Below are 13,741 nucleotides of genomic sequence, written 5' to 3' on the forward strand. Positions count from 1 at the left end.
TGGCTTTTGGACTTGTTCCTGGTAACCGTCTGGATGGTCCTTTTTGTCTTTGGTCTGGAGCACACAGCATCCATTTCTTCCAAAAAAGACCTGAAATACTGATTCATCTGACCACAATACACATTTCCACTGTGTGATGGTCCATCCCAGATACCTCCAAGCCCAGGACGGCTTGTCCAACTTCTTATTATAGTGCTGACAAAGGTTTGCCAAAGTAATCCCAAGTACATGCGGTTATATCAGCTATAGATGAATGACGGTTCTTGATGCAGTGCCGTCTGAGGGATCAGAGATCACGGGTGTGCAGATTAGGCTTTAGCCCTTGCCCTTTATGCACCAAAATTCCTCCAGATTCCTTGAATCGTTTGATGATATCAGGCACCATAGAGGGTGAAATATCCAAATCCCTTCATATTTTTCTTTGAGGAACATTGTTTTTAAACATTTCCATAATTTTCTCATGCATTTTTTGACAAACTGAAAATCCTCAGGCCATCTTTGAAGCTTAAAACACAGACGTCCCATGGACTAAACAGTAAAAAACCACCATCGTAGTTAAAAAACTTACACAGCCAGATATGAGTTAGAAAATGGAGGTACTGTATTCATTATTATTTTTATTTTTCTCCCCCCAGGTCAGCGTCTAATTTAGCACCTGCAGAATTTGGACATCTCAGATGTGAGGCCATTTTGTATTACAGGATGTGCTTCTCAAATCTCATATCTAATCATTTCTTCCCTCACTCCTTCCTCTGCTTTTAACCTGACAAGGAATTGATTTCTGGCAGCAATATGCAAGTTTAATTCACCAAGATGCTATGCCTCAACCATTTACATCCTCATCACAAATGACCACTTTAACCATGAGGTATTCATCACCCGCTCTTTTTCATTAAACCTGACTCCTGCTTAGCAGAGCGAGGCAATATGTTACAAAATATCACACAATAAATGGATATTACCTCATTAACATTCAAATCCCAGGGACTCAAGAATGTTATCAGGATGTTCAGTAAGTATTCAACAGGTTAAAAGATGATCAGGCTACAAGTTGTAAAGAATTAAACACTTGGGGTTCGAGGAAATTGATCCGACACCAAGTGGTATGATGTGGACAGACTTACAGTTATCACCCCAAAGTTGATTATTTGCTAATAACAGCAAATCCTGGAGTGTTTATTCTACTTATCTCATCTCATTATCTCTAGCCGCTTTATCCTTCTACAGGGTCGCAGGCAAGCTGGAGCCTATCCCAGTTGACTACGGGCGAAAGGCGGGGTACACCCTGGACAAGTCGCCAGGTCATCACAGGGCTGACAGATAGACACAGACAACCACTCACATTCACACCTACGGTCAATTTAGAGTCACCAGTTAACCTAACCTGCATGTCTTTGGACTGTGGGGGAAACCGGAGCACCCGGAGGAAACCCACGCGGACACGGGGAGAACATGCAAACTCCACACAGAAAGGCCCTCGCCGGCCACGGGGCTCGAACCCGGACCTTCTTGCTGTGAGGCGACAGCGCTAACCACTACACCACCGTGCCGCCCCTATTCTACTTATACCACAGAAATTTAAAGAATGACACATCATATGTTTGTCCATTTATCTAATGTTGGAGAGCATTTGTGAAACAATTTAGTTTTTATTATTAATTACATTATAGCAGCTATAAACAGCCATTTCCTTACTGGTCTCGCTTTTTTTTTTTCTCAGGAAATTTATAAAACAAACTGCAGAAAGGCTGTGCCTTGAAGATTTTCGCAGAATTGCAACTGAAAGTTGTAGCTTTACGTCTGCCTGATACAAAACACTGACACTGGAGACTCCTTCCAAAAATGTTAAATAAATGTCTCCTTCCAGAAAACTTTGTATGTGTGTGTTTATACCCACTGTACTTTTCTATGTACTGTACTACTACAACCAGAATCTCAAATGGTGATTAGCTTTATCCAGGACTTGGACTCAAGTCCGACTTGTGCCGTAATTTTAAAGACTCGTGACTTGACTTGGACTTGAGCACTGATGACTTGGACTTGGACTCAGACTCGTGCATTAACTGCATTCGGACTCGTAAATTGGAGACGAGGACTCGGATTTTTTCTATATTTTTTGTAACATTCCATAATAATTTGGCACAAGATATTTATATCTACATTAATTTTTATACTAATTTCATGCAAGAGAATGCACATTCACACGTTCATACCTGTTCAGGAACAAACTAACGTTAATGGTGCTAAAATGCCTGGAGAGAACGCCGCTAGGATTGTCCGCTTTGCTTATACAGACTTCTCATGCAATGGGAAAAAATGCACTGCTATGTGTTCCATATGTAGAAGAACTATCGAGGAGACGACGGGGACAACCTCGAACTTCAATCGTCATTTGGCAAGACCCCACCCAGAGAAGGAAGTGACACGCTATGTTCATTGCTCTGTTGATAGCAGGGCCTGCTTGTTGATCGATGAACTAGCTAGTGTTAACCCTCTCTCATGATATTTATCCTGTTGATAGTGGGCGGGGCTTGATAAGCAATGAAGAAACTTTTCATCTATTAACTAAAATGGGGCAGTCGAGCAGTAACGTTAGTAAAACAGGGCAGCAGAGACGGTTTCACATAAAGGCAGCAGCAGCCACCATCAAATGGTGCAGTTGGAGTCTTGTTCTCGGACTCAAAATTTTCTTGAATAACTTGGACTTGAACACTGGGAACTCAAGACTGGACTCAGACCTGAGGTTTAGGGACTTGACTACAAAACTGGTTTTATCCCCACAGTGAAACATGGTGGTGGTAGCATAACATCTATGGGGTTTTATTTGGATCTCTGACTAATGCCCTCCATAACCTGTCACTCACTTTTGTTGGATGAGCTCCCCTCGACAGAATGTTGTTGTGCCATATTCTTTTGCTTTTTTTCAAACCAAACCCTGGCTTATAGTTTTCCAGAATTTTGTCCCAGAGTGTTTTGATAGTTCCTTGTTCTTCATGATGCTGTTTGTTTACGTATGTTCCCTAATGTCTTCATATCGTCTCATTCATGCCCATTTCAGTTATAATAAGACAACATGGGTAAAAGTTCTAGGCAGTATAACTTATGCAAGGTACTATATTATGTCATTGCAAACACTTGCAGTGCAGATCAAGTTGAATTTTGGCCTTGAGGGCATTTTATTTCAAAACAAAAGCTTCAGATGATTGAAAACTGGTGCAATTTAATAATATAAAACCAGTGCACATTTTTTTGAAAGGCAAAATAGCAAATAAAACTTTAATATGCCTGCACAGAATCAACAAACAACAGTGTACGTTGTTTCCATGCAATATCAATATAAAATCACTATAAAATGGCACTCTTTAATACTGCTCTGCTTCAACTTATATGGGTTTTCAAACATTCCCATGATATGTGGTACAAAAGTCTCTCTCGCCAGATCATGCAATGCTGTCAGTAGGCACAGCAGGAAAAATCAGAGTTTAAGCCTGAGACATGCTTCTCGTCAGCCCTTCTCAACTTATGACTTATCAGCAGGGACTAAAGCCTTAAAATTGGGACCTTTTAGTTCCTTCTCCCAAAAATAAAATGAGTTGTTGTCAAGGAAACCGAGAAAGTGAGCTAAATAAATAAAAATTGAAGTGGCTTCAGTCATTTTCGGATAGTTGATGTCTAAGCATATCAATTTTTTTAAAAGATCATATCAATCTATTTGGCTGTTTTGACATTCACTCACTTTTCATACATTGTCTAGCGTCACAAAAATAGAAAGTACAAAAAAATACTATTAGCAGGAAAAAAGAGCCACAGAAATAACACTAGTGAATGAATGATCTTATAAAAACAGCAGGTGGATAGTATGCAAACATGGAGCATGATTGGTACGGAAACTAAGCAATACTGTGATGTGATGTGATGTAATGTTATATGATGTGATCTTGATTGCTTGTCAAACAGTTAGATAGAAATTTGTGATATTATATTGAAACTGTCGGCGAGTGCTGTCTTTCTTCCCGGACAGACAGCCAAGTCTCTGAAATTAGAGAGAGGGGTGGGGTCGGTCCTTATTAAGGCACTGTGACGTGAAAGGGGCTACCAGGTACCATCTCATCACCCCATTTGACGATAAGGATGTAGTCTCCTTTCTCCTTGACTGTGTATGTGACATTGTACATCCTGTTGCCCATGTGCTTGACGTAGACTTCTTCACACGGAGTCTTGGGCCCATGCACACCCACCATCAGCATGTTTGTCCCTGCAGAATTAAAATCATATTTATTAATAAAATTATACAGATGTGGTGCTCAACTACATGGTGCTACTCTTGGGTGCATTATAAATACGATTGTATCTTGCTTTTTCTATCCATGTTTAGCCAGCAATTTTTTTTAGTGCCGTTATTATGACTATTATTATTATTATTATTACCATTTGTACAAATTTAGTATTAATAATACACTTAATTCCCTTTTTAAACAGTCAGCATCGCGCCACCCTGAAACTTTTCTTCAGACCACAATGGAAATAAATGTTTCACACTTTGTTGTGCTATCCTTGGTTTAGTTTCATGTATTTAGTTCAATTGTACATTAGTATATTGTCCTACTTGCATGTAATTTTACCTTAATACACCTAATCTAATCTAATCCTAACACTATTTTTTTAGCCTAGTCAGTTGATTACAATTTGACCATTCCTTGGGGGTGCACTAACTTTTGCACTCAACTGTTAGAGTGCAGTTCTAAAAGCTACACAAACTCATCTCATCTCATTATCTCTAGCCGCTTTATTCTTCTACAGGGTCGCAGGCAAGCTGGAGCCTATCCCAGCTGACTACGGGCGAAAGGCGGGGTACACCCTGGACAAGTTGCCAGGTCATCACAGGGCTGACACATAGACACAGACAACCATTCACACTCACATTCACACCTACGCTCAATTTAGAGTCACCAGTTAACCTAACCTGCATGTCTTTGGACTGTGGGGGAAACCGGAGCACCCGGAGGAAACCCACGCGGACACGGGGAGAACATGCAAACTCCGCACAGAAAGGCCCTCGCCGGCCCCGGGGCTCGAACCCGGACCTTCTTGCTGTGAGGCGACAGCGCTAACCACTACACCACCGTGCCGCCGCTACACAAACTGTATATGACAATTATATAAAAACTGATTTTCTCTACTGGTTTCTGTGAGGAGAGTGTTGGTCATCTCACCGGCTTTACTACAGTCTACTGTGAAGGTGTTCTTCTGGCCGATGAAGGCTTTAGAGAGACCGGACCCTCGTGAAACCACTTTGCTGGCATCGGATGAAAATTTGGGCAAGGAGGAAAAAGATCCAGCCATGGTGGCTGACTTGGTCACTGTTTCCACGAGCACAGATGAAGTTTCGTGGAGACTGTGTCCTCCAGACAGACGTGGACCTGCACACAGAGAATTTTTGCATAATTCTTTTTAGGTAAAATAATACTACATAGGACTGAGCTTGTGTATATGGCAATATTTAACAATTATTCGCTGAAGGCAAAGTGAATATCGGTGAATAATAACCTGGGCTTCGTTTCGGTTATTATTCACCGATATTCACTGAGCCTCAGGTGGATAATTGTTTTAGTATAAACACATGGGTGAGTATTTTAAAAATTTAAAAAGTCATATGAAAAATAATTTATTTCGATCTTCAAAAGCGGCAAGCAAATGTAATAAAGACGTAGCTTGTCACTTATCTACGCTGACTCATATCAAACCCTTTATTTTGAAATCGATAAAATAAATCACAATCCCACCTCATCTTTGAATAGTTTTAGACCAAACTTCTTCGTAGCATCTTTAGTGCTTTTAGGAACAGCATTTTCTTTCATAATTTGTAATTCTTCCTCACTTATGGGGACAAAGCGATTAGCAGCCATTTTGCTGAGTCGCTCGAGGTGATTATCGACAAATAGTCTTTATTTCTCAACTAATCTACACACAATTTCCTATAATCACCTGCAAGATATTGTGATAAAATAACTCACAGTAATGCACATACACTTGTATAAGCGAAGCTAGCCAGCTACCTCACTGCGCTGCACAAATGTTAGCCAGCTAAGCTATCTAAAGGTTAGCATAATAATCAGTCAGCTAACCAGTGCTTGGTTTTAATTACGTGACACAGCTATCTATATAGACTAAAACTAGCTAGCGTCTTGTGATTAGGTAAGTTAACTAGCTACTACTGACAAGAAAATTAATCAGCTTTACTAGCAAAGTATCGACCATCAGTCTGCTAATGTCAATAGCAAGCTAACCTGAGGTAAACTAGTAGCGTATATTGAGTAAACCGGTGTTCTGTATGAAGCTAACTGTTAAGTAACACATCGTTACTCAGCTTCACGCCTTACATCAGGCTGTTATACTGTGTAAACCAGTAGTCAAGGTTGCTAGCAAGCCAGATATGATTTAGGCCCTGTTTACATTATTTCGAATCAGCGGATCATCAGATTAACGTTTTTAAAACGATTCGCGTACACACACAAAATTTCTGTGCCCGCAACAAAACCGTTCCCCGTGCACACAGCAACGCCAATACACGGATACGCTAATCACATGACTAATTAGACGGCACGTCACATGATCCCAGTGCATATCGGGCATGCGCAAGTCACTCACCACTTGCAAGTGGAAGGATGTCATTGTAAAAAATGAAGTATGCCAGTCTGTTATCGGCGGTACTGGTACTACAATGGCGCCTTTTTTACACCGTGTATGGCCTTCGTGTTTATGCTAGAAGGATCTAACAGTGTTCGGTACACTCTTCACCTCGCAGAACGGCCGTTTTTTGCGATTACAACAAGACTATTTAGTGCTACGGTAACCAACACACTTCCTGTATTGCTCATTCACTTAATGACTTCCTCAACACACTTCCTGTATTGCTCATTCACTTAATGACTTCCTCAACACACTTCCTGTATTGCTCATTCACATGACCAACGTGGCATGACCAACGCCAGCGAATCAGGAAGGTGGATGTCACAGTGACGTTGTCCAATGACGACGTCAGCTAGAGCTCAGCACTGCGTATCCTTGTTCCTCAATGTTTACACAGCACCGGATCAGATATGTACTGGGTTGAATACGTGGGCCCTGGCGGATTCAAACTGTTCCGCCTGTGGAGTCGTTTTCCAGCGTTTTAATGTGCACGGACAGTGCATCTGCAACGAAAACGATACGGATACGGTCTAATGTAAACACCACCTTAGTGTACGCTATGGGCTAGTTAAAGCCATTACAAGCTAGATAGATAACCTTTAGCTAACTATTGTATTGTGTACTGTACATCAGTGGCCTTCACTCACAAATTCGTAGGTATCAAGTTACAGAGGAAGAACAAGCTACAAGGATGGTGAAATGTTTCGTTGTGAATGTTATACATTTCTGTTTTCGTTTGCGCTCCATTTCTGTGGTAAATTTTTAAAAAGACAAATAATATTGTTTAATCTTTCACAGCTTTTTTTAAATGCTAGAAAAAAATTAGCACTAAATTTTTATGCATATTTTTAAGTTAGTTAAATTTTGCCACATTCTCCACCAACTCATGAGCAAATTCTTCTTCTTTTTCCTCTTCTTTCTCTCTCACACTCACTCACACGTTCAAGCTTTTTGCAGAAACCTCCAACTGTGTAGCACTGCACTGTGACTAGACGAACATACTAAGTGGCAAGACCACAAGCACCAACAGCACTTTCCGATTCAGGAGGCATCTGTGTGCCACATCCCATACAGCTATCCAAACCCCCTCTCATTTCCTTTCTTACACTAAACATAGAGCAGATGAGTTTTAGAATAGCTCAGTGTTGTGCAACAAACACAGCGTCTCACCAGAGACTTTAGCTTTGAACGGACTGCCGACGATATGCTGTGGTCCTCCATATTTGATGGAGATGAGGTAGCTGCCTGGGGCCATGGGTGTGTACGTGACCTTGTAACCCTCGGGGCACTCTTGGCAGTCCATCTTCACCTTGGAGGGTCCGTCGATGGTGACAGAGAGAGCGCCAGTTCCAGCATTGACTGTATTTACGATGAATTCAGAGGGCACACCTTTGAGAGATGGAAAGAGAAGGCATGAAACTTGTTCAATATTTAACAACAGAGGTCATATATCCCAGCATCCCACTAACCCACACTACTCTTTTTTTTTATTTCACTGTACAGCAAAACAGGTTCACATTAAAAATTAGCCAATATGTCCGACACATTATAACTCCCAATATGGAGACTATTCCAGAGCATGTAGTATAGTTCATTACAACATTAGAATCAGAAACACTTTTATTGCCAGGTATGTGAACACACACGAGGAATTTGACTCCGGTTCCACTTAGCTTTCATAGTACAAAACAGATAAAAGCGTATACACAAAACAACCAACCAAACAAACAAAGGAATGGTGCAACTGGTGCATAGGGAATAGGGAATAATGGTGCAACTGGTGCGTAGGGAATAGGAAATACAGAGAGAGTCTAACCTAAAAAGAACTAATTAGCACAGTTATTTTACAACCCCGATTCCAAAAAAGTTGGGACAAAGTACAAATTGTAAATAAAAACGCAATGCAATAATTTACAAATCTCAAAAACTGATATTGTATTCACAGTAGAACATAGACAACATATCAAATGTCAAAAGTGAGACATTTTGAAATTTCATGCCAAATATTGGCTCATTTGAAATTTCATGACAGCAACACATCTCAAAAAAGTTGGGACAGGGGCAATAAGAGGCTGGAAAAGTTAAAGGTACAAAAAAAGGAACAGCTGGAGGACCAAATTGCAACTCATTAGGTCAATTGGCAATAGGTCATTAACATGACTGGGTATAAAAAGAGCATCTTGGAGTGGCAGCGGCTCTCAGAAGTAAAGACGGGAAGAGGATCACCAATCCCCCTAATTCTGCGCCGACAAATAGTGGAGCAATATCAGAAAGGAGTTCGACAGTGTAAAATTGCAAAGAGTTTGAACATATCGTCATCTACAGTGCATAATATCATCAAAAGATTCAGAGAATCTGGAAGAATTTCTGTGCGTAAGAGTCAAGGCCAGAAAACCATACTGGGTGCCCGTGATCTTCGGGCCCTTAGACGGCACTGCATCACATACAGGCATGCTTCTGTATTGGAAATCACAAAATGGGCTCAGGAATGTTTCCAGAGAACATTATCTGTGAACACAATTCACCGTGCCATCCGCCGTTGCCAGCTAAAACTCTATAGTTCAAAGAAGAAGCCGTATCTAAACACGATCCAGAAGCGCAGACATCTTCTCTGGGCCAAGGCTCATTTAAAATGGACTGTGGCAAAGTGGAAAACTGTTCTGTGGTCAGACGAATCAAAATTTGAAGTTCTTTATGGAAATCAGGGACGCCGTGTCATTCGGACTAAAGAGGAGAAGGACGACCCAAGTTGTTATCAGCGCTCAGTTCAGAAGCCTGCATCTCTGATGGTATGGGGTTGCATTAGTGCATGTGGCATGGGCAGCTTACACATCTGGAAAGACACCATCAATGCTGAAAGGTATATCCAGATTCTAGAGCAACATATGCTCCCATCCAGACGACGTCTCTTTCAGGGAAGACCTTGCATTTTCCAACATGACAATGCCAAACCACATACTGCATCAATTACAGCATCATGGCTGCGTAGAAGAAGGGTCCAGGTACTGAACTGGCCAGCCTGCAGTCCAGATCTTTCACCCATAGAAAACATTTGGCGCATCATAAAACGGAAGATACGACAAAAAAGACCTAAGACAGTTGAGCAACTAGAATCCTACATTAGACAAGAATGGGTTAAACATTTCTATCCCTAAACTTGAGCAACTTGTCTCCTCAGTCCCCAGACGTTTACAGACTGTTGTAAAGAGAAAAGGGGATGTCTCACAGTGGTAAACATGGCCTTGTCCCAAATTTTTTTAGATGTGTTGTTGTCATGAAATTTAAAATCACCTAATTTTTTTCTTTAAATGGTACATTTTCTCAGTTTAAACATTTGATATGTCATCTATGTTCTATTCTGAATAAAATATGGAATTTTGAAACTTCCACATCATTGCATTCCGTTTTTATTTACAATTTGTACTTTGTCCCAACTTTTTTGGAATCGGGGTTGTACCACCCTGAAGTTGAATATTTTCCAAAAACCATACATCCTGAAATGATTGCAATCTTTGATTTCCTGGAGAACAACACATCATAATTTTTATCAGTTCATAGTTACATGTAATGTTCTGGAACGTCCATGAAATAAATGAGTTCCTGTTACCACTTACTATAACTTATAAACAGTAATAACCAGTTGTTCCCTCGCCATTCTGCTATTTTTCACTCTACTGAAGTTAATAAGATAAAGAAATGCAGCTTACAATGTTTCAGACAAAGTTCTAAGTGTTCTCTGTCTTTCCTGTGGTCAAAAACCAATTAACTGTTACAAAACACTGACACTGGAGAATCTTTTTATAAATGCTACATAACCACCTCCTCACAGAAAGCTTCGACAGATTTAACAATTATTCACCGAAGGTGAAGTGAATATCGGTGAATAATAACCTAGACGAAGTCTAGGTTATTATTCACCGATATTCATTGAGCCTGAGGCAGATAACTGTTATAGTATAAATACAAAGGTGATTATTCTATCCACATTCACTGGATATGAGCAGTCGTGTGCTCTGATAGAGTGGCTACTCTACTGCTAGGCTATCAGCTGATATACCGTGACCAGAGAAAAACAAAATGGCAGAGCGTGTTGCTGAACCAACCAAGCACGAAATAAAAACTCTACTCGAGAACAAAACCCCAAAAAATAAAATAAAAAAGCGACAAAATATGGAATAAAAGTATTTGATGGTAAGAACGTATCTTTTGTTTATTTTTCAAGAATTATTATTACAGCATTTTTCACAAATTGCTTCTGTCATTTCGCCAGATTGTTTACATTCTAAGTGGAAATGATTTTGTCAGATGTTTTGTATAAAGTTTTTATTTATTGAATTTGCAAAAAATTTAAATAAAAATGCTCTGTTTCTCAAAATCCAGTGAATGTGGATAGAATAAAACAGTTATTCCACTCAATCTCGTCGTACATGGCTTATAGCTGACTTGGTGCTACGCGCCTCATCGCCTATCAGCTCATGTACGACTCAATTTCGTGGAAAATTGTTAATTATTTAAAAAAAATAAATTGTATGAAAAAATTTATTTCAAACTTCAAAAGCAGCATGCAAATGTAATAAAGATGCGCTCAGACTTGTGTCAGTTATCTACGCTGACTCACATAAAATACTTTGTTTTGAAATCGATAAAATAAACCACAATTCCACCTTACCTTCGAATAGTTTTAGACCAAACTTCGTAGCATCTTTAGTGCTTTTAGGAACAGCATTTTCTTTCATCATTTGTAATTCTTCCTCACTTACGGTGACAAAGTGATTGGCAGCCATTTTGCTGAGTCGCTTGAGGTGATTATCGAGAAATAGTCTGAATTTCTCAACCAATCAGCACACGATTTTCTATAATCACCTCATTTATACTAACAACGATTTCACATTTTTCACTTTTTTTAATCCTCCATTCAAGTCTTAGTCAATCAGATGCTACAATAGAAGCCTTAACATATTAGAACGAGCGCATTAAGATAAACCTGTGATAAACACCTTCTGACAAATCAGAATTGAGAATTCAAAATCATTGCGCTGTAAACAAAGGGAGACTATCTGTCTCAGAAACTGGGTACTGTGGGGGTACCCCAGTAAATAGACTCACAGTCAATAAACTATACGGTTTTGAATGGTGATGTTGGTTTTAATATGAAATAAAATGATGAAAGAAATAATACAGATAAAACTAAATCTTTGATGTGAATACTCTATTCAGAATTTGGCAAAAATTCTGCAAATTTATGGAAAAATGGCGGCTTGATCTGGGACATGATAAATAGTTGACTACATCGCATTCCCTTAAAAAGACTGTAGTCCACTGAAAAGTCTACAGTTATCACTAATTGTATTTTAAGTTGTAACTTTATCCACCTAAGGATTGGTGCGCTCACAGAATAATCATAACCGTAATAAACATCATCCAAAATATTTGATCACCGTTGTAACTCCATTTTCCGCAAACCCAAAACCAATACGATCGTGTGTTTTGATCTAAACGGAAAGCCTCAAGGTCAAGGTCACTACCTCACCAAAAGTAGTAACTTAAAATCACTATGCCGTATAAACATTTAGTTATAAATCTGCGATTTTGTTTTTTAAAACGAAAGCTGAAAGTTAGGTATAGAATATGTTTCTTACAGAATATGTTATGATGGTAGCTGGTCTTGTATGAATTTCTGAGCTATAAAATGAGTAGCGGTCTATTTTTTACCGTAGCGTGTTATTTGTGTGCGGGGAAGGACACACATTAATAATTTGCATGTGTAGAATGGAATTTTCCACTCCAACAGTTAGAAGTTGATCGTGCTTCCATTTGCGGTCTTTCTGTTACGCGGGTGATCTGTTCGGACGTTATCACTGAAAAGGTGAGTTTTGACAGTTTTATTTTGTTTTAGTCTTGCAGTATAAGGCAATAGAATGTTTCTTTTTCATCTCACTTTCATATTTCATAGTGTTTGCATATTTTTGGCCAATATTTTGCAACCATGGTCAATTTAGATCGAACTTTTGATAGAATCTACAGCCAGTCGTTTTGCCCCGCCCCTGCCTCGCACTCCATCAGGTGCGGTAGTGATGTCCCGTTCCTCGCGCGCCGCAGCAGAGACCCGCGCGACCTTCAGCCGGTACAGTCGCTGTTCTTTTACCACCGCCGTTATTCTCATCTTTCCGGTGTGTTCTTGATTTTTCCATTGTGTCCTATTTCGCCATATCAAATACCCAAAATGTATCATATCATTCATATTTAAGTGAATAATCAATTCAGTCATCATAACTTGGCATTTTTAACCCAAGCAATCAAAAAGAGGAAATTTATTCAATATTTTCACTCATCTGTGAAGCAGGGGCTTTAATTCTTCATGCTGCAATTTTACAAAAGCATTTGAATTGTAATCAAAAAAAATTTCCACAGTGGAGGCCAGATAAAGCAAGATACTATCTTTATTCTTATTAAACATGACAAAAGCAACATTGAGTGTTAAGTAAATGCAAAAAAAAAATAGTAAAATTAGAAAATGTATTTTTTGACCATAATGTCCCAAATGAGAGACCAGTTTCTGAGACGGATTTTATTCCCCTTTATTACATCTGCGAAGTCAAACACTGACTGACTTGCTCTAGTATAACATACACTTTCTATTCTTTATTTATTGTTTTCCTGGGGGTACACAAACTTTTGCACTCACATCACTGTATTTTGACACACTGCTCCTGATACATTTGATCTGAGGTTGAATGTGTGTTTGTTTATAAGTGAGTGAGGTCAGTTACCTGTGGTTCCTCCCTCCAGGCCTGGGCCGAAAGCAGACACCATACCCGGGTCTCCGACTTGACCTGGTTCTCCCACACGGATCTTAAAGGGACTGCCAGGAATGTGGCTCCCATTAAAGCGTACATCGATGGAGTGGACACCATTCTCATGTGGGATGAAGCGAATCGCATGCTTGTCTACAGACAGGAGACATAACATGTTCGGAAACAGAATGCTCTCTGAAGACAAACGACTGTACAATAAATAGCTATTCTAATGTGTCTTGTAAATGGATATGTGT

The 13,741-nt window shown here is 39.6% G+C and overlaps 1 protein-coding gene across 5 annotated transcripts in view; it reads right to left on the reverse strand.

The window, feature by feature from the left end:
* Window positions 1–3,200: 3,200 nt before the first annotated feature.
* flncb (filamin C, gamma b (actin binding protein 280)) overlaps window positions 3,201–13,741 on the reverse strand; it is a 207,407-nt gene continuing 196,866 nt past the window's right edge. For all 5 annotated transcript variants that reach the window (XM_060903335.1, XM_060903334.1, XM_060903337.1 and 2 more), the window contains 4 exons: window positions 13,461–13,637; window positions 7,861–8,079; window positions 5,214–5,420; window positions 3,201–4,255 (listed from right to left, as the gene is read on the reverse strand). In XM_060903335.1, coding sequence (XP_060759318.1) covers window positions 4,068–4,255; window positions 5,214–5,420; window positions 7,861–8,079; window positions 13,461–13,637 — 791 coding nt within the window. In that variant the 3' untranslated portion in view covers window positions 3,201–4,067. The remainder of the gene's footprint in view (window positions 4,256–5,213; window positions 5,421–7,860; window positions 8,080–13,460; window positions 13,638–13,741) is intronic.

Source organism: Neoarius graeffei, chromosome 21 (assembly GCF_027579695.1).
Source record: "Neoarius graeffei isolate fNeoGra1 chromosome 21, fNeoGra1.pri, whole genome shotgun sequence".
Lineage (NCBI taxonomy): Eukaryota > Metazoa > Chordata > Actinopteri > Siluriformes > Ariidae > Neoarius > Neoarius graeffei.